The sequence below is a fragment of the Polistes canadensis genome, unplaced genomic scaffold, assembly GCF_001313835.1.
Source record: "Polistes canadensis isolate GaletaPanama2010 unplaced genomic scaffold, ASM131383v1 scaffold_366, whole genome shotgun sequence".
NCBI lineage: Eukaryota > Metazoa > Arthropoda > Insecta > Hymenoptera > Vespidae > Polistes > Polistes canadensis.
Genome location: NW_014569913.1, coordinates 65,642 through 86,036, shown reverse-complemented (window position 1 = coordinate 86,036; position 20,395 = coordinate 65,642). Strand labels below are relative to the sequence as shown.

Genomic DNA, 20,395 nt, shown 5'->3' with positions numbered 1-20,395 from the left:
ATCAACCGAGGTTAAAAATCGACTCGCGCGTGCGCAGATACGATTTTGGTCAAAACTGACTACTGACAGACCGAAAAAAAAAACAAACTTTTCAACGAGAATCATTTTCTCTCTCACACACACACCACATGCAATGATACGTGTGCATCATAACAGCGGCCTTGTTCTTTCGCAATGATTATCTTTTTTTATTTTTTTTTGTTTCTCACCATATTATTATTATTATTATTATTATATAAGTGACCGATCAATTGAATCGTTTCATTGGCAATAAATAAATAATCGAATAAAATGTGATACGCGAATGAAGAAAATTAAATGTGAGAAATTTTCAGCGTTACTAAAGGTCACACCACGCGTTCCGAATTCACAAACGTTTTAACAAATAATAAACGAATGTATTATTCGAAAGGTCAAGCTTTCTACGTTTATCCCATTAAAATATATCGAAAGATTCCCACGCAACTCGTAGAAAAATCGGACCACGAAATCTCGAAGAAGATTTTCAAACACACGGACAACTTACTTGCGTTTCCCGGCCCCCCCCCCCTTATCTTTCTATTTTCCATTTATTTTTATTTTTCTATCATATCCCATTTTCATATTCGCTTCTGTTGTACGCATTCAATTGTGATAGGACGAGAATCGTAAAGTGACCTATTTTAAATCGTTCGAAATCTTCTGCCAAACGATGAAGTAAGTGGATACGGGCAACGTTTGCGCATACATCAGTTAGGAACACCCATATAAAAGTCTATATGGCCTTTCCGTGTGATTCAACACGAATTTCAACCCCCTACCCCCACCCTACCCACACCCACACCCCTCACTTCCATTTCTCCATTCCCTACCCCCTAAACTCCCTTTCGAACGCGAGAAAACGTTTCCGTACGATATTTTCTACTACGAGTGTGCTAGCTAGAACAAAAACACAATCAAATTGACCCGATATAAAAACCAACACACACACGACAAACAACATAATATTTCTCTATCGAAAACTTTTCACACAAATCGATATATATATATACAATACTTTTATATATTATTAAATGTAACTAAAGTTATTTTACTTTTTTTTTTTTTATAATAAAATTACATAATCTCTCTCTCGATAGAAAATATAATAACAATAATTCATTTGACAATTTTTAAATGCAAATCATTCGTAATAATTGTTTGAAAAAATATTTTCAATATCGTTAAACGTCGTATACGTATCTCTTCCCATAATTATATTTATTTATATTCAATGGGGATTTCTCTTAACCATAAGAGAATCAGTAGACGAGAATGTTTTACGTTACATTTGTAGCAATAGTACGGGTAAAGTAATAATACCGAATAAAAGATCACCGGAACAAATCTCAGCAATGTATTATTATGCGTACTTTCTTATGGTTAGCCGGTTGTTAGAAATCGTTCGACATGATTTTATTACTTCGTATATACATCGAGAAGAATTTTTCTTACTCAAAACATTCTCCAGGACGTTGTTAAATCCTTTCGAAGGAAGATGATGATAATGATAATCGATATAGTGATGTGGAAAACGATGACGTTAGTATAGTAGGAGTGAATTTTGTTACACCGATAAATAATCATTTTATAAAACTTCTCAAATTTTTTCTCGTCTCGTAGTGTAATCGTGAAATTATTTACAAACTTAATATATCACCCGATAGAATATTTCGACTATTTTAAAAGACCCATAAGAGAAGAAGCGCCAATTATAATCACATCCGTGAAAGTCCATAAAATAAGAATGAAGAGATGGGAGAAATTAATGGTTAACCTAAATCACTTTGGAACGTTCTCCTGCGAGATGTTTTCTATGTTGAAAAATCACACATACACACATGTATACGATGCATACGTGTATAGAAATAGTGGTGTAGAAAACGTGTCGGGTTCGCGCAGAGAATCCTACAGGTGCGTCTCATTCTTTAATATACAAGGATCAGGAATTTCAGTTCCCTTTCACTCCCTTCCTTCCTTCCTTCCCATCGACGAGATAAAAAATGAATAAGGGAACCATCAATCCTGGTACGCGTGGCCCGTAGACAAGGTGATTTTTAGGAGAATGAAAGAAGAGAACGACTCTACGAAACAAGCAAAGCCATACCTACCACCACCTCATTTTCAAAAATCGATTCACCACCCGCCTGGAAAGGATAATAATCTCTAACGCGATTTCCTAGTTCACCTGCGCTGATTATCTGCGATTTTTAGAATTGTTAGAATGCACTGAAGTCTAACAGACAAAGTGTAGCCGAATAATATCTTTGTTTTTTTTTTTGGAAATAAAACTTCTTTTGATAAGATATTTATAAGAATTTTCAAGCAAAAGGTTTCGTTGGGAATGGCACAAATAATTTAAAGTGCAACAATTTTATTAATTTGTTCATTTCTAAAATGTATATATATATATTATCTATTTATTTATATTTATTTGTATGTATATTCTTTCTTTTTTACATTTTAATTAATTTATTTATATTAATATTATTTTATTTTATCAGTACACTATGAATAATTGAAATAATATTTTACTAATTGCAAATAGCACGATGATAGGATTAAATAATAGATTAAAATTAAGAGAAAAAATTCAAAGAAACTGATTGCGACGAGCATCGGGTAAAAATGTATCACACGTACCTTTTTATAATAGAAATCTATTTCTGACTAATAGGGTTCTTCTATCATCTTTTCGAGAGTTATTATATAATATATTGGGATTCGAATATTCATTAAGCAACTTCCATCTAATATATTCTGACGCGAGATATCATCGAGGATAGTTTTGGAATGTATCAAAAAAAAAATAACAATCTACGAAGAATGAAAGAGAGAAAGAGAGAAAGGTGTGAGTATTTCGATGAAACCTATTTCGTAGAATAAGAATTGGAATCTTTGTGAACCAATGGAATTTCTTTTAACTTCCGGTGACTATCACACTCGAAATATTCTGAATCACCAACGACGCGAATACACTTCCATGGTTTCTTATTTTTCTTATTTCTCATAGTCCACTCCACCTTATTCCCATGGATGACAAAAATTTGTATCCACGACCATAAAGTAGAAGATACTTACGCGAAACATTTAACAATTAACGATATGAGAATACACGAGCCATTCTTATTTTTTGTTCTCTCTCTCTCTCTCTCCCCCTCTTATGTGTAGATAACGAATTAGTATTGTATATTGATGGTGGCATGAAATTTTATAGACTGTTCACCGTCCCGGTGTTTTCCAATCACCACCGAGTAATCATGAACAAAAAAAGAAATGTTTCTCTGCTTTTTTTAACTTACTTTCTTTTTTTATTTCGCAAAGATTATGAAGAAGATGAAGAAGAATAAGTATAAGAGTGAACGTGTAGGAAAGAAACGTGTTTTTTTCTCTCGAATGGATATAAATAACGGTAAGGAGGTTTTTAGTCGGCAGTCGCTATAATTCAATTCACACCTGATAACCGCGACCATAGAATTTCCATATTACAGGCTGTAATAAAATTAAAAATATTTTCGGGGCGGTCGAAACACTTCGGGGGGTCTTTCCTCCTCCACCCCCCATCCCCCACCTCTGATTCCCCCCTTTCCAGGACGAACGAGACCGAATAATCCCACGTGGCCCATGAGAGGGTCGGTTGTCGGGTCCACCATCTAACTCGCGGGACACCATCGACATATCATCACGAATTTGTTCCTCGAATTTGTTTCCATCCGTTTTTGTGTCACAGGTGGTCTCATCAGGCACCTCACCCCACGTGTTTTTTTTTTTTTTTTACGACTAATGCCATTCGACTTTTGCGGGAACGAAATGTATAAAGTGTGTGTGTAGATGTGTATGTGATACTCGTTGAAAGTTTAAGAAATATGGATATCATCACCTTTTAAATTCCTTCAATTTAATTCTTTGGAATTAGTTCGAAGAAAATAAAAAGCAAAAAAAACGAATACGTTTTTTTTTAGTATAACATTAAATGATTTAAAAGAAACCGTTATAGAATTTTCTTTGAAAATATACCGAACTCCTCCACCCCCCCCATATTAGAATAGGAGAACGTTTCACGCTGAGAAAACGAAGATTTATATCTATGTAATTAATCCCTTAAATATATCTAGCTGTAACTTAGTTATATTGCTTTCAACCTAATTCGCATCCGACACCCCTTTTTTCCACAAGCTTTGGAGCCCTTTCCGCCGAAAAACCATATACCTTCTATCTTTTATTTCTTTTTCTTCTTTTTTTTTTAACAACGATTGACTTTCGAAATTCCTTCGGTCCGATTGTTTTAACTACGAGGGTGAGAATACATTATACGTAAACGAGCGGTCACGACCGAAACGAAAGATTAACGATTCTTCGATATTTACGGCCATGACTCGTCAGGATCGTTTAAATTTAAACAAATGTTTGTTTGTTTCTTCCTCTTCTTTTTCATCATCATCATCATCATCATCATCATCATCATCATCTTTTTATTCTTATTCTTATTCTTATTCTTCTTATTCTTCTCCATATTATTTTTCGTAGTTTTCAAACGCGAAGTAAAAATTTTCTAAACTTGATCAAAGGATCCCGAGGGATTCGGGGTCTCACCTAAACTAGGCGCCTATCGGGTCAACCATCCAACAAAACACGCCCACTGCACAGCAAGCTTTACCAGGAAAAAGAAAATCTTCCGATGATATTCGATCATTATCAGTCATTCATCTTTTTACTTTTTTTCTTTTTGTTTAACATAAACCACGCCGGTGATAGATGTTAAAACGAACGGAATAATATTTCTTTCGAATAATAACATCAATAAACACGTATTGTATTAAATATAACTCAGAAAAAAATACGAAAAAAAAGTAAATTCACTTGCACAAATGATTTTGTAATAATTTCACTCTAAACTTTATCGTTTATACAAAAATCTACGCGTGTTATGGGTATAACGTGAAGAAAAAGAAGAAAAAATGTAAAAACGGTCGAATAACGCGAACAAATATGGGTCCCATAATTCGCGCGACGAATCTTACTGGTACTGAAAAGCCAATTCTACCGATACGTCTGTCGAGAGATTTACGATATAGGCACGTTGCTGCTTAACCACTGGAGGCTATGGCTATGGCTATGGCTATGGCTTCCTCCCTTCCTTCGTTTATTCTCATGAAACGCATTGGAACTAATCGTGCACCGGCTCGATGAGAAAGAAAAAAAAAAAAAAAAAGAAAGAAAGAAACAAATAGAGAAAAGGAACGAAGGAGAGTAATAAATTTAGCAATTTCTTCGCGTGTCTCCGGTAGAGACCGGTGACATTTTTGTAAACAGACGAACGATCGAGGGGCTGGTGAGGGGGTAGTGGGGATCAGGGGGGTAGTTTGGATTCCAAACCGAGAAAGAAACGATAGACAAAGAGGAGAAAGAGAAGAGGGGCACAGGGGGGGTGGAGGGGAAAAGCAGTTGAGGGTGCATAGACCGAGAAAAACTTATGTGACGCGTAACGGTGGTGGTATCATCATGGGGGTGAAGGGGCAGGTGGGATTGAGAACGGTGGGCGCCGGCTTCATACGCGAGCCATTCCAACGAAATTTATGTACCAGAAGCATAAAGCCAATGCCGCATTTCAGAACCATCCAAACCACCACCACCACCACCATCACCAAAACCCACAAACCCCTCTTTTCTTTCCCCATTCTCTTCTTTCTCTTTCTCTTGTTGTTCTCTTCTTTACGCGTGGACCCGAGGCAACCCAAACGGATGCTGCTATTCCTCCACCCTCCCCACCCCATTTTCTATCTTTCCTTTTTGCTTTTCTATATATATATATATACATATGTGTGTGTATCTCTTTTTCTTCTTTACGTGTTTCTCCTTTTCACTCTGTTTCTCATATAATAACAATATGGTATGGGAAAGAGGGACGAGTCTTCCCTCCCTGTGGAAAGAGGAGTAACTCGAAGTATAAAAGAAAAGCGAAATGGTTTTCTCTTTCTCTCTCTCTCTCTCTCTCTTTCCCTTTCGTTGTAGTTGTCGTCGAAGGGTTTGCTGAAGACACTTCCGCGTGGTATTATCTCCTATAGCATTTATATGGTACATCGAGTTCTTCTTCCAAGATATAACAGAATTGTTGCTTGAAACTTGGAAGGTTTCTAACGGTTTTCCCCCCTTTTATTATTTGATTCATGTCGTCGTGCCGAGTTAACAGCAAAGTGTCATCGACGTATCCAAGAAAAAGGATTCGATCGAGACAAAGACTAAGAAAAGGAGGAGGTGAAGTGATGGTGGTGGTGATGGTGTTTGTAGAAAGAAAAACGATGTGGAAAGACGATAACTGAGTTGGAAAACATGCAAGGTGCCAAGCGTAGGTGGGCATCGGTAATTTACGCAATAGGTAACCACACGAATTACAATACATTCATACGTACACATACAAATATATAGAATTCGTATAAACTCAGGTAATATGTTAGTATCTAAACGTAACGAAGCTAGCTAGCTAGCTTAGCTAGCTTCGCAAAATGAGATGAAAGAAGAGAAAAACGAAACACAGGATCGGACGGAAAGATAATCTTGGCTACTGTTGTGAGATATCTCTTTTGCGCCGTTGGGTTCCCGGAAAAAGAAAACGACTCGAAATGGACACTCGCCATCTCATCTAGCAAAGATAGGCCCTGGCCCAGCTAACATCATATCTGATGAAACGGGATGGATGGAGCCAGTGTAACACTAAAGTACAAGAGAAAAGTGTCCTTAGTAAACCCCTCTCTTTCTCGAAACAAACCGAAAAAAATTGTCTAATTTCTTCTTTGCGTATCCGTTTAAAATCCACGCCGAAAAAACCCAACAACAGTCCACCCACCCTTCCATCATTCTTCTGTACCATCTATTAAAAAATCTTGGAAACGAAAAATTAATTAATAAAAAAAAAAAATAGTCAATGAATCGTTGTGTTTTCTTCTCTAGTTGAAATTGAAAATAACGCGAGTTCGATCAACGTGCTGCTAGATTTAAAACTATTCTACGATTTTGGCACGAATCCGAGAAACGTTAATGAGACGCTAAGAAAAGATTTTCTCCTACCGTTTTTTCTTTTTTTTTTTTTTTTTTTTTCTCCTTTTACCATCGAGGAGGAAAGAGGAAGAATAAAAAAGTCCAGAAAAATATAATAAAAATGTAACTTTTTTAAGTTTATCACCAATCCCGTCGTCAACGTGCTGCGATTCTTTTGTATGAGTGCGAAAAAATGCACGGGATAGTTGCAATTGTTCTGTGTGTATGTTTGTGTGTGTTGGTAGCTTTTAGAGAATAAAGCTTTTTTTTTTTTTTACGATATTTATTCCTCTTCCTCTATTTTGATTATACGACATCCCACGTTGTTGCCCATGACTCCTACCATCACTAGTATCCATTTTCTACAAACGCACTACTCCTAAGATATTACCGTATTTCACCCGTACTAAAGCTAGAAAGATTCTTATCCTTTTCTATCCTAGAACGTAATGTATCCTTTCGCGAACTGAGAAGAAGAGGATACCGGAGACGCGTTTTCCTTGTATTTCACGATTTCACCATTCCCGTCGATTTATACGTTCACTGAAAGCCTGAATTATTGTCCTGTTAGGTAGAATCTTAATATCGAGAGAGAGAGAGAGAGAGAGAGAGAAAAACAAAACAGAAAAAATGAAATATAAAATATACACATTTATATACATATCTTTTTTTTTAAAATATATATATATATATTTTTTTGTGTGTATATATAAAGAAAAGAAAAAATGAAAAACGAGAAGAGATTTGTCCGATGAGATAATTTTACAAAACGAACTCGCGTTACCGTAATACTTGGTTTAACGAAGCATGAAATTCGCGTGTGTTCAAAAATGAGAAAAAGTAATGCGAAAGAAATAAAGAAATAAGGAAAGAAAAAGAGAGAAATACAGAATGAATGAATGAGAAAGAGAAAGAGAGAGAAAGAGAAAAGAAATATAGTTAAGAATAAAAGAAGTTTGAAGTGGGACACAGCGGAGATGTCGATTCTTTGCCAAACGCACCCCATCGTGTCGAAAGTTAAATCAAAAAAGGGGGAAGTAACTAGCGATAAATAGCGCGAAGCAAGGGAAGCAATCCCGATAGGGGATGGTGGGGGTGAGAAAAGGAAACGGGATGGCAAGTTAAGAGAGAAAAAATAATAGGAAAGATGGAGGAATTTCTAATTTTTCAAACGGTTGCAAATTCAAGAATATTTGAACTCGCGTTACTAGATGGAAAAGAAAAAATTCATGGACAAACGTTGGACCCATTATTCTATATGTTTAGACGAGCCCATGGTTTTACAATTAATTTGGTGTCGATCGGTGTGTTGTGGCAGAATTTCGAAAGAGTCAAACTCGTTCTGGCACAGTGGGTCTCGACGTGACGCATGATTCCTCTTTTCGAGGCGCCAGCCTGCTAAAAAGAGGAAGAAATAATACTAGAATAAGAATAAGTAAAAGAGGGAAGAAGAAGAAGAAGAAGAAGAAGCTGGGAAACGAAGGAGAAGTAAAATAAGAAGAAGAAGAAGAAGAAGAAAGAGTAGAAGAAGGCGTTCTCCGACGAAACGTGGTGTCGGAGCCAGATAAGATCTCTGAAACAGGGATCAGTAATATTTTACAAAGTCATCGAAGTTGCTCGCTAACTTCGGCATAAATTACTATTGCCAGCTCAGTCTTCTTCTCTCTCTTTCTCTCTCTCTCTCTTTTTCGGTCTCTTTTTCGGTCTCTTTCTTTCTTTCTTTCTATCATTTCTTCTCTTTCGTGGTCGAACTCTCGTTCATTCGATTCTTCTTTCGTTCGTTAGTTGGTTGGTTAGTTGGTTGGTTGGTTGGTTGGAACCATGGGAAGGATAAAAGGAATATCCAAAAGGAATCCTGTTCGCTACGGGGAGCGTTAAACAAACACTTACCATTGCTAATAACACGGAACACCACTAACAGAGCCATGAAAAAGGGCACGATAAATTTTCTACTCGGTTAAAGGGCGTAAAAATCCTTGATCGTGATCCGCAATGTATTTCTCGAATAATTAATCACTTTTATTCTATTCGTTAGTTAACTTCTTTACAAAATATATAATTATTTTGTTTCACTTGTTTATTATGCTCGAAATTTTTGTCCACGTTAAAAAACAACTCTGGGTAAGGTAGTTTTGTTTAAAAAAAAAGAAATGAGTGGAAGAGAAAATGGTCGTTCGTTCATGCGTTAATTCATGTTACTTTCGTTCAAATCTAACACGAATGATTCTTCTTGTTTACTCGAAAAACCTAAAAAGGAAAATCGGTAACGGTGAACGACGAACTATAACGGAACTAACTCGGTTAAGTCAGTAACGCATTTTTCCTTTTACATGAAATTTCGTATGATTGACCGCTGTAAACTATCTCGCGAGGGGTTCTCTTAAAAGATACTTCAACCGTGAAATCGGCTGTTTACCCGCGAGATTAGCGTCCCGCGAAGAGAAATAGAAAAAGAAAGAAAGAAATATATAGAAAGAGACACGATGACGCCGTTTATTATTTCCAAAAATCGTACGACGAATCCATTACGACGACAGTGGCCACAAGTTAAAGAAAGGGCCGATTGCTTGTTTAACTTTTTCGAAAATGTCAGATGAACCAACAATCTTAAATAAAATTTTCCAATCGTGACACGAATGCCATCGGATAAGCGTTTATAAATCATATTAGTAATAATTACAAATGTCAGAAATAAAAAGATCCTATCTCGTGAATTTTTTCGGATTTTCCGAATAAATGGAGAAACAAAAATATTATAATATACGCGTAAACGAATGAAAATAATTCATCTCACGTTTGTGTTTATAATATATATACCCAAAATTCAAATATTACGTCAATTACAACGCCTATATTGTCTAACGCAACTATGTAAATTTTGGAATACGACGTTGTTGTTCGTTGGTACCTTCATTCGTCATGTCGACGAGAGACCAAAAAGAAAAAACCAGAAAAAAAGGAAAGAAATATCGGTGCAGATATTCATCCAGGAAAAGAATGAGAATGACGACGACGACAACGACGACGAGGGTGGTTTAGGCTGAGTGTAACTGAGAAGTTAACACGATAATCATCTGAAATGTTAAAGATTTTCAAAACGGGGGTTGAAATACAGATATCACCCACCCACGTTGAAAATACAAACATCTATTCTCTCTTTTGGGTTATTTCGAACAAAAAGGAACAAAAATACGACAACCACCACTGCGTTCCTTGCATCCCGCTTCCCCTCTTTCCCACCCCAGGAATTAATATTCAACCGTCGTGCAGAAATCGCCCACTGAGTTCTCGATAGTCTCAACGAAAGAAAGAATTTCTGGTATTCGGTACGCACGACTAAAGTCGTACGCCTGTGCGTGGGTGGTAACAGGGGAACTTCTTGAAAGCTGCTTGTAGGAGCCCCCAAACTACCGAAACGTTATCCAATTACAAAATATAAATTTTCGATGAAATGCGGAAAAAAAAAAAGTAAAAAAACACAACAACAACAAGAATAATAATCGGAATAAAATAAAAGAGGATGAAAAATAAAAAGAAAATTAAAGTAGACGACATTTATTACCCAATATCCACGTGAATTTTGTTGTCTGTATACAAGGATCTACCGATTTTATCCAGAACGTGGCCTGATTTACGCGATCGAACGAAACACGACGATACAGGGTACATCTCATTGCCTTTTACGACTATTTATAACGACCGGATATTGCCTTAGAGCAGATTCCGTTCTGTAAAAATATACCTATATATCTACCCCCACTTCTCTCTCTCTTATTCCCTCAAGTATACAAATATATATATATATATTCACCTATAAAACGAAGTCTACGTTTCGTTAACCTCTTCAACAAAATCAATTTCAATTTGGAATCTTCATCTCGCGTATATACACACATACATTACTTACTTTTTTAAAAAAGAAACAACAAAACAAACGTATAAAATATCGCGAGATGAAATTATATAAAGAAAAGAAAAATCAAATAACACCTCTACCTATCCGATAACAATTTTCAAAAATTTCCCTCGCTGAACAAATACGCGCGCGTGTGTATATCTGTGTGTGTTATTACGAAGCAAGAATATTTACGAGCACGCGGGGGTGATTATCATCTTTCGGCGAGAATAAAAAAGTAAAGAAAATAAATGGAAAAAGAGAGACAACTCATATACACGCATACACGCAAGTATTTACATGCACGTAATAGATTTTAGAAGGGTTACATCAGGGCATAGAATAAACGTATCGCGTTACGTGCAAGCAAGCCAACGTTTGTTACAAGACCCAAAAACGAAACGAAACGGAAGAGAAGAAGAATGAAGAAGCGGATTCGTCGTAAAGGTTCGAGAATGGATACTGGCGTGGGCCTCTTGAAGGCCCTATTAACGAGTGACCCCCCGCGGCCGGCCACAGCGGGCCCAATCAGAACCGTGGCTGGCTCTCGATTCCGAGTCAGTCCTGTCGACTAACTTTCTCTCTCTCTCTCTCTCTCCAACTTGTTTTATGTAATGCCCGCGACGCCAAAATCAATTAGCCAAGGCACCCTCCTATTTTGCGTATGCATGTGCAACCAAACCTTTGCTATATGCATAGGTTGCTGTTGCTGCTGCTGCTGCTGACCACCGATTCCAAGCCGAAAACTTATTTGCAACCTGGCGCTCGGTCCAGTCAAGAGACAACCCCCTCCCTCACCCACCCCCTCCCTCAAAACCCTCCTGCTTCCTCTTTCCACCTACTTGCTCTGCCGATGCCGCGATCTTTCGATCGTTGGGGACCGGTAGACCAAGTATAACCGGTTTTTTCTTTCGTATACCGAGTTAGGCGAAAATTAAATGACTCTCTGAGACAAACGCGCGAATTTTTATTTCATTATTTCTTTTTTTTTATTTTTTATTTCTTGTCTTGTTTTGCTTTGTTTTCTTTTGTTTTTTGAAGTGAACATTTCTTTAGTATCGTTGCGATTTGAAACTCAATGAAAGTCAATCGATTAAACGGAAATGAGAAGACAAATATAAATATAATCGAATAATAAATTAAGATAATCATATAATTTTATCTTGTAGTAGTAGTAGTAATAGTATTGTAGTAGTAGTATGGAGAGAATCGTTGTTTTAAAAAAGTACGGAGTATTCAATTAGCGAGAGCATCATCCACCGGTACTTTAATGAGCTAAAGCCGAAGATATAAAAATGTTTTATGCCCCGCGAAAGTCGACACCGCGATGCCATCAATTAAGAGTTACCCAGAGGTAAAAAAAAAAAAAAAGAATAAAAAGAAGAACGTTCTGGGTATAATCAACATATTCAACGTGGCAAATGAGACGATTCTTAAATCGATAACGACGGGATAGCCAATTTTCAATTAGCCCTTTCTGACCTCGATGAAAGAAAACGAAAAAATTGAAAGAAGGAGTAGGAGGAGGAGGAGGTGGAGGTGGAGGAGGAAGAAATAAATAAATAAATAAATAAATAAAACAGAAGAAAAAAGAGAATTATCGGTGATATTTTCTTCTTTACCAAGTGCATTGATAGATTCGCGAAATAAAAAAAGAAAGAAAAGAATAGAAGAAGAAGGGGAAAGTAAGATTCAAGGGGGGTTTCCCCTTTTCCCTCTCATGGAAAGAAAACCGTCGAGAGATCTCTCACCAGGACCATGGGTTGGCTCAGCATGAACCCCATACATCAGAAAGAAAATGTTAACGGCATGGAAACATTTTACTTTCTTTCTTTTCTTTTCTTTTTTTTTTTCAATGGAATGAGAAAAGGGGAAAATCAAAAGAATTGGTTATTGGTGATGGTGGTGGTGATGGTGGTTGTGTATTCAACAAATTCAACGTAGTATCGCACATATCAACTGTAAAAAAGTAGAAGCATACGTCAAGCTTCTTTATATCGGTTCACGGATGGGGGGTCGACGTACATAACAATGTAGCAATTTGCTTGCTTTCGATACAAGATCTCTCACTTTGGGGTGTTGCTTTCTCGCTAACTCACACACACACACCCACCCTTGGCTTCCTACAAACTCGATTTTTTTTTCCTGCTTCCCTTTTGTATTCGTATTTGTGTGTGTGTGTGTGTTTGGATCAAACCTACATTGTGAAAAAAAAATCGAATACAATTTTTGTCTAATGTTTTTTTTTTTTAATCGTCCAAGAGAACATTATTTAATTATGAATTTTTTAATTAATGAATATAAGAGAGAGACAACAAAAATATATAAATGGAATGAAATATTCAACCCATTTTTGTGGTATATCTCATATATATAAATCGAATAAATTAAATTCCCAGACAAATTAATACGAACTCGTTGATTCCCATTAATAAGTTTACTTTTCTTTTTTTTTTTTTCTTTCTTTTGCCATGTTTATGAATAAGTATACAAATAACGTCAAACGTTGTATGTGCATTTTTGTTTTACATTTAACATGTACGTGGTAGAATGAACAAAAAGAAAAAAAGAATCTAAAGAAAAGTAAAAGAACCGGGGGGGGCAAGGGAGGAAGGGAGGGGGGGTTGTGTGTACCTGCGGCATCCTCCGTTTCAGGAATTCGACTTGATCTTATCTTTCTCGTAGTGGAGAACCGGCAGGACCCCCCCGCGAAGAGGATCTTTGATTTAGTGCGAGGGATAAAGGATAAAAAAAAGAGAACGTGGAACGACGACACGACGTTTAAAAGAAGGAGAGGGTGGGACCTGGTTGGCCATTGACTATCCTTTTTTGAAAAAAAAAAATTATGAAATAAAATACGAAACGTATGTGTGGTGCATTCTTCTAACTATACACGAATAGTTCACCAAGTTAAATGTCCACAATACACATAGATTATTTCAATATTTCAAATTGATGAGAAACATTGATATGGGATAAGAATCAAATGGAAATCATTTTTTCTCATAAACGAGTCGATCGAATCAACTAAAAAACTTAATAATACGCGAATATGCATCGAAATTCGGTAGTTACGAGTTGAGTCAACCCACGCTATTTCTTTCTGGTTACCCTTAAGTACGTAAACAAACGTATAAACAAGGAATACGAAATAACACTTCTATTTGTCAAGAATGCACATTCCTATTTCTTTCTTTCTTTCTTTCTTTCTTTATTTATTTCTCTAGTTTTAAAGGTTTCCGGATAAAATGTATCGAATTTCTCATGAATCCTATATTAATTAGTCACTCTTTCGTAAATTCGATAAAACACACCGCCTATGCTAATAAGCGACCTTCGGATACCAAGTAAACGCGTGCGCCTGCTCACGCGAAATATCTATAAATTCATACGCCGACAATTTCGGAGACGGAACATTCTTTCTCAACGAGTCATAAAACTTCGAAGATTCTTTAAGAAGACGCGAAGACAAAAAGAAGAAGAAAATAAATATATATAAAGAAAAAAAAAAAGAAATTAAATGATCTATACATCTTTCGAAGCAAATATTTTTCGCGCAGAAAAAAAAAGAATTCCCATGAAAGATCACGATCCTCAATCTCTCAAAAATTATTTTTATTCGAGATATTCAAACAGATGATCTCTCCTACCGACTTGACAAACACGATAACGTTAATGTACTTTTACAAATTTACGATTGCTCGGATTCATCGATGAAATAAAGGTCGAATTTAACAGCAATACACTTTAAGTGTTCTTCTTGATACAGGTTTTTTTTTTATTTTTTTGCAAATAATTCTTTTTCCCTAGATTATCAGACATGTTTATTGATTTATAAACCATATTTACCTCTTTCAGTGGTACTTTAAACGGCAAAATCTTTGTACCCTTGATCATTTCTCCATATGGTTTGTACTCCAACCATCTGTAATACCATACAAATCAAATGTTATAGGAATTATTTCATTCATTTATTTAGGTATGTTAATTTAAATGTTATTCAAACAGAAACGATAAGATAATCGATTAAATTTGTTGTTTATTACGCTTAAATGTATATCTAAAAAAAATGTTGATTTTAGAATTGTTTAATTTTATGATTTAAGCCAATTTTATATCCTCGTGAAATTATTATTAATAAAAATCTCATAGTTCTGAACGAATTTCCAAAATTTTTATTCCAAACAATCTTTACAATCGTAATTATTTCTTAATGTTAATTTTTTCATTTTAAATATAATAAATACATTCTTTTGCTATTAATATAATAACAATTGTGTTTTTTAAAAAGGAAATAATATTTTTTTATTAATATCGATAAAGTATCATTCGATTTAATGTAAACAATTTTACTTTTCTTTTTATTTTATTTTTTTTATTCAGCGATCGAAGCGCCTCGCAACGTAAGATTGTCGAACTATTAACTCGAATTAAATCGATCATTTAAATCGATTCTCTCGATTATTCTAAAACATTTATTAACGTAAATCCTAATGAAAATTTATTCAAACATTAAATATTTTCTTATACATTTAAATAAAATAAATAAAAATAATCGAATTGCAATGAAAAAATATGAGAAATAAATTTGTGCATTTTCATCGGTCGATAATACAGTTAATTATCATGTATATGTGTCGCATCTAGTAACAATACACACTTCCCCCATTCGATAATACATTCAGAAAAAAAAAAAAAAGAAAAAGAAGACATTTGAATGATTACAGGATAATAATGAAATATATCAAATTATACATTTAAATATATGAATAACAAGATAATGTTATGCGCGTGCATCGGATGCACCGCATTGCAGAACGTAGCGTCACGACATAACCTAAAAAACAATGTGACCTCCATTTCGTTGGCGTAAACAAGCACTTGTAGCTATACTAGACTTTATTTAAGAACAAATATATAAAGAAAAATAATGAAATACTCACCCGTCGGGCACAGATCTTCTCATAATTGCTAATATATTAAATATTTCTTGATTTTAATTACCAAAAGCACTACACCGAAACGTAATATCAGAAAAGTACAGCACATGCACGCAGCAGACAAACGCACTTCATAGACGGTCACGACGCAGAACGATCGATCGATCTCTCGATTTTCGCGCGCAACAGCTTCACTCGCCAAAGCATTATTGGTCAATTCTTTTATGTAAAGTATTATCGAACGATAACGCAGAAATGTAATATTTACATATTCTTACGTATTAATCATTCCGATAAAAAAAGAAAAAAAAAAAAGAATTGACGAACGAATTTACTATTTATAAATATAGTACATCTACTGTATCGCTACTTTTTCAATATTAACCTTATGCATACATTCATAAATATATTACATTAAATCAAATTTTTCTCTGCTTCTTTTCTTGTTTTGTTTTGTTTTTCTTTTCCTCCTGACAAATAATAATAATTTCTACAGACATTATATAATATATTAATATTAATATAAAAATATCTTTCGTTATCTATTTTTTCTTATCGTTAATAAAGTATATTAGTTGTTATAAAATAATATTGAGAATTCTTTTTGGAGATTTTGTTTGTTTGCCAATGTATACCTATAACATTCTTTAATTTGAAATGCAAAATTTTCATTAGTGTAATTTTGCATACTCACCCCGGAAAACTTACATGATATTTATATATATATATATATATATATTATATTGTCGCAAAAGCAGATATTTAATCTTCGCAATAAATATTTGAAGAAGCTAAAAAATACTCTCTTAATTTTTAGACAAGATCACAGGGACAAGGATAATTAAGATAATCATTTTTATTAACTTGTCGGGCACTGTACTTCTCCGTCGTTTGTTGCTTTCAATGATAGAATTTCTTTTAATATTTGTTTTTCCAAGTCCAATAATGCGGGTGGTTTCTTATACTAAAAATATTAAAACTTATTTTCTAATTAACTATTTTTTTTAAAATGTTGAGCTAAGATATATCATACCGTGATAATAAGAGTGTTGTATTGATGAGTATACGTAATTCTATCTTGTTCAGGTTTCAAATGAATACGTTCTAAATCTGGAACTTTGAGTTTCTTAAAATATTTTTTGTTGCTCGTACGTATAGTAATAGTATCATCTTTTTCCACTGTTACTGAATAAACAGATATTGGATAAGGTAAATTCCTTATTCTCCATTCCAAAGCAGTTCTCGTAATTCTTCTAGTAATGAATGGCTGAAAATATATTTCTATTAGTTATTTTAATTTATTTGATACAATATACACTTTACAGTCCAAACATGAGAACAAGAGTCCTACTCAACGTGAATATTACAAGCCAAACATAGGAAGCAATTATTTTATTAAAGGATACAACATGCAACATGCTTACACATAAGATATATAATAATATAAATATAATTCTTAAAACGAATAATAAAATGTACATACAGTGCTTGAACTTTCCTGTATCCCAAAAGTTTCTATATTATTCAGTTTAGGTTCTGGATCACCTACTTCCACAATCCAACCAGCAGTTTCAGTAAAATATTTTTTTTCTTTCCATGCCCTGCGTACTAATACATTTGTATTCATATTATATTCTTCAACCATTTCTTTCCCATCTTCCATTAGAAAATGAACTTTTCTATTTCCTATTTAATTATAAAGTATAAATGTAAAACAAATAAAAAATCGTTGTAATCTTAAAGGAATACTCTTTACAACCACCATGCTTTTTAAAGATAAATTATGTAATATAAAACACGTGAGAATTATTAATTTTTAATATATCAACGACTATCATTTGTAAATAAGATTTCTAATCATGATTAGCAAACTTTAATATAGAAAATTAATATTAATATTATAAATTATATATAAATAGCTTGTGTGACTATATAATAGTTGATTATTGATCAAACATTTTTTAGGTTATACTATTACTTTAATACGTGAAACTACAAAATAATGTCGAAAATAAATCATAAAAATAAAAGTAAAGATTCTCAATAAGGATACCGATAAAACATTAATACAAACAAAAATTATCTTACCATTCTGTATGATTGCGGTCTTTTTAGCATTTTGAATGCGTTTTAACCATGACTTAGTCGCCATTAGTAAATAAGCTATATACCACGAACGTGCTATATGAAAGATAGAATTGCAATGGAGATTTTTCTCCACTTCCAGTTGTAGATCCCAATCTTACCGACTGTTTACTTTACGCGATATTACCGACAGTAAAAAATTTTCAAACAATAATGCAAACAATTATGGATTTTAAATGTGCAATTAGTGAGCAATTAAGAGCATATATTTATTTGTTTTTGCGGTGAAAATTTTTTACTGTCGGTAATTCTGATGGTAACTTACCATCAGATCTCGGTCGGTAAGGTAAAGGTAGAGCACTACTATTACCAAAATCGCCGTAGCCATGTTACTAGAATTTCAATATATTTGAAACTTTCTTATTTCCTAGTAACTTTTAATAACTAGCAGTGTACACAAAGTGAATGTGTAATTAAATTCTATATATATCATATTATATGATCAGAATAAAATTGCATCTTTGATGTCGCGACAATTACATATAAATATATGTATATTTAAAAAAGGTCTCTCTTTTTGATGTAAGCATACAAACTATTGTGGTACTTTCCCCAGTGATTTATTCAATTTATTTATACAATATAGAAATTTAATGACAGATGGAGATCTTGAATGTATTTATGCGATTCCGTACAAATCAGGTTTATTTATACAATAGCAAAGCAGAGTTTTTGTTGTGTATATAATGTTAATAAGAATTTCAATGGTAAAATTCTCTGCTTGCATAGTACGGTACAGCAAAAGGCATCCTACACCCAGTAGTATGAATATAATCGTGCATGTAAATGTTAATAAAGGACTGATTATTATTAATTACTATTATAATAATTATTATTATTACTATTATATAGTTATTATTATTATTATCATTATTATTATTATATTATTATTATATTATTATTATAATATTATTATATTATTACTATTATTATTCTTATTGTTATTCTTATTATTATTATTAATTATCGACATAAACTTTTTGTTTTCGTTTGTTGTTTAATGTTACAATATATAATATATGTTCAAATATTACTTTTCTTGTATATATGTATTTATATATACAAGCAAGCATATAGATAAATACATATATATGTCTTACTTAATATTTATAGTATTTATAGAAAATTATACTAACTACATCAATATATACATAAAAAGGCAAATGTGAAATACTCGAACATTTTTCACCCCTTATTTTATAAAAATATTTGTATTTATTGTTTGTTCGTATTTTTTTTTTTTTTTTTTTTTAATGAATACTCAATATTGTAGCAGTACAGCTTCATTATATCGTCTTTGATGTACTCACAAAATTGTATCATTTCTTAAATCGTATATAGCTTCTTATATATTACGCATATTATCTGAACAGTTTAAAAACATTTTTCAAAGCGACATTATTATGTATGAAAAATCAATGCATTTTACAGACCAAATTTAGGATAACTTTGCAATACTTGAGTAATGTCCCTCAATCATTTGCCTTTTATCACCCAATATTTTGCTTACTTTATTCTCATTTAAATGCACACAGATATTACTTTGCATTAGAATTATTCTTCAAAGCAGAGTAGAATCCTCGAATGGAGCATATAATCTTGACTTAAAACAATTTTTATTCTATAGTCCACATGTATTATTCGCATAATTACTTAATTATATCTTTTTTTTTTAATAAGAAACAAAACAAAAATTACTTTTTATTAATAATTTACGTATATCTGATATAAATCGTGCGAATAACGCATAGGATTTTGGCCTTTTAATGCATTTTAAATTGCAGTCATAAAATTGATGACTCACATTAACTAATCCACATTTCGATGAAATTGTTATATTCCTTGATAATACAATTGCATCGAAATGTTTATAATAAACCTTTGCTTTTTATGGACAAAGGAATAAAAAGACAATATAATCACTATCATATTGTGAAAGAAGTACAACAGTGCGTACTTGCACTTGGTAAAGTTAACTAATGTATGTATCCTAAGCATAAAGCAGGAAGAATAGTACTGGAATAAGAGATCAATTGCGTATCAATTAGATCGTGGTAATTCTCATTTATATAATTTACACGAAATAGTTGAGCATTTTCGCAAACTCGCATCAATAATAATAAAATGAAGTCAAAAAGTAATCATCGTTATTAAGTCTGTCGTCCGTTGTGCAAGAAGTTCATTTAACTTTTATTTTTCTGGTTCTTAGGACACTTTACCATCGTGCTTGTGTTTTATTCGTTTTGTAACAATATGCAAATCCAGGGTGATAATTTAGCATACAAAGTTATGGAGGTAGTTGAGAAGTGAACACGTAAACCTCTTTCGTAAACGACCATACTGATGACAATAAAAAAAAAAA

At 33.5% G+C, this 20,395-nt stretch overlaps 2 protein-coding genes across 2 annotated transcripts in view; both read right to left on the bottom strand.

Moving 5' to 3' along the window:
- The window catches only part of LOC106792008 (RNA/RNP complex-1-interacting phosphatase-like), a 43,125-nt gene extending 26,971 nt beyond the window's left edge, over nt 1–16,154 (bottom strand). The window contains exons 1-2 of the mRNA XM_014758095.1: nt 15,892–16,154; nt 14,798–14,873 (exon numbers count right to left, since the gene is read on the bottom strand). Of these exons, the coding sequence (XP_014613581.1) occupies nt 14,798–14,873; nt 15,892–15,914 (99 nt within the window). The 5' untranslated portion in view covers nt 15,915–16,154. The remainder of the gene's footprint in view (nt 1–14,797; nt 14,874–15,891) is intronic.
- A 321-nt stretch (nt 16,155–16,475) lies between these two features.
- LOC106792006 (protein DPCD) lies at nt 16,476–18,074 on the bottom strand. Its single transcript, XM_014758093.1, has 5 exons — nt 17,977–18,074; nt 17,372–17,574; nt 16,922–17,155; nt 16,753–16,852; nt 16,476–16,679 (listed from the first exon to the last, which is right to left on the bottom strand). The coding sequence occupies exons 1-5, from the start codon at nt 18,038–18,040 to the stop codon at nt 16,651–16,653; spliced, it is 630 nt and encodes a 209-aa protein (XP_014613579.1). The 5' UTR covers nt 18,041–18,074; the 3' UTR covers nt 16,476–16,650.
- Nucleotides 18,075–20,395: the final 2,321 nt, after the last annotated feature.

Excerpts from the sequence above, each read along its gene's own strand:
- LOC106792006 (XM_014758093.1), bottom strand. The coding sequence starts at position 18,040 with ATGGCGACTAAGTCATGGTTAAAACGCATTCAAAATGCTAAAAAGACC. Across the intron at positions 17,156-17,371 it reads TACAGGAAAGTTCAAGCACT|CCATTCATTACTAGAAGAAT; the intron begins GTATGTACATTT and ends ATATATTTTCAG. Across the intron at positions 16,680-16,752 it reads AGAAGTACAGTGCCCGACAA|CTTCTTCAAATATTTATTGC; the intron begins GTTAATAAAAAT and ends AGTATTTTTTAG.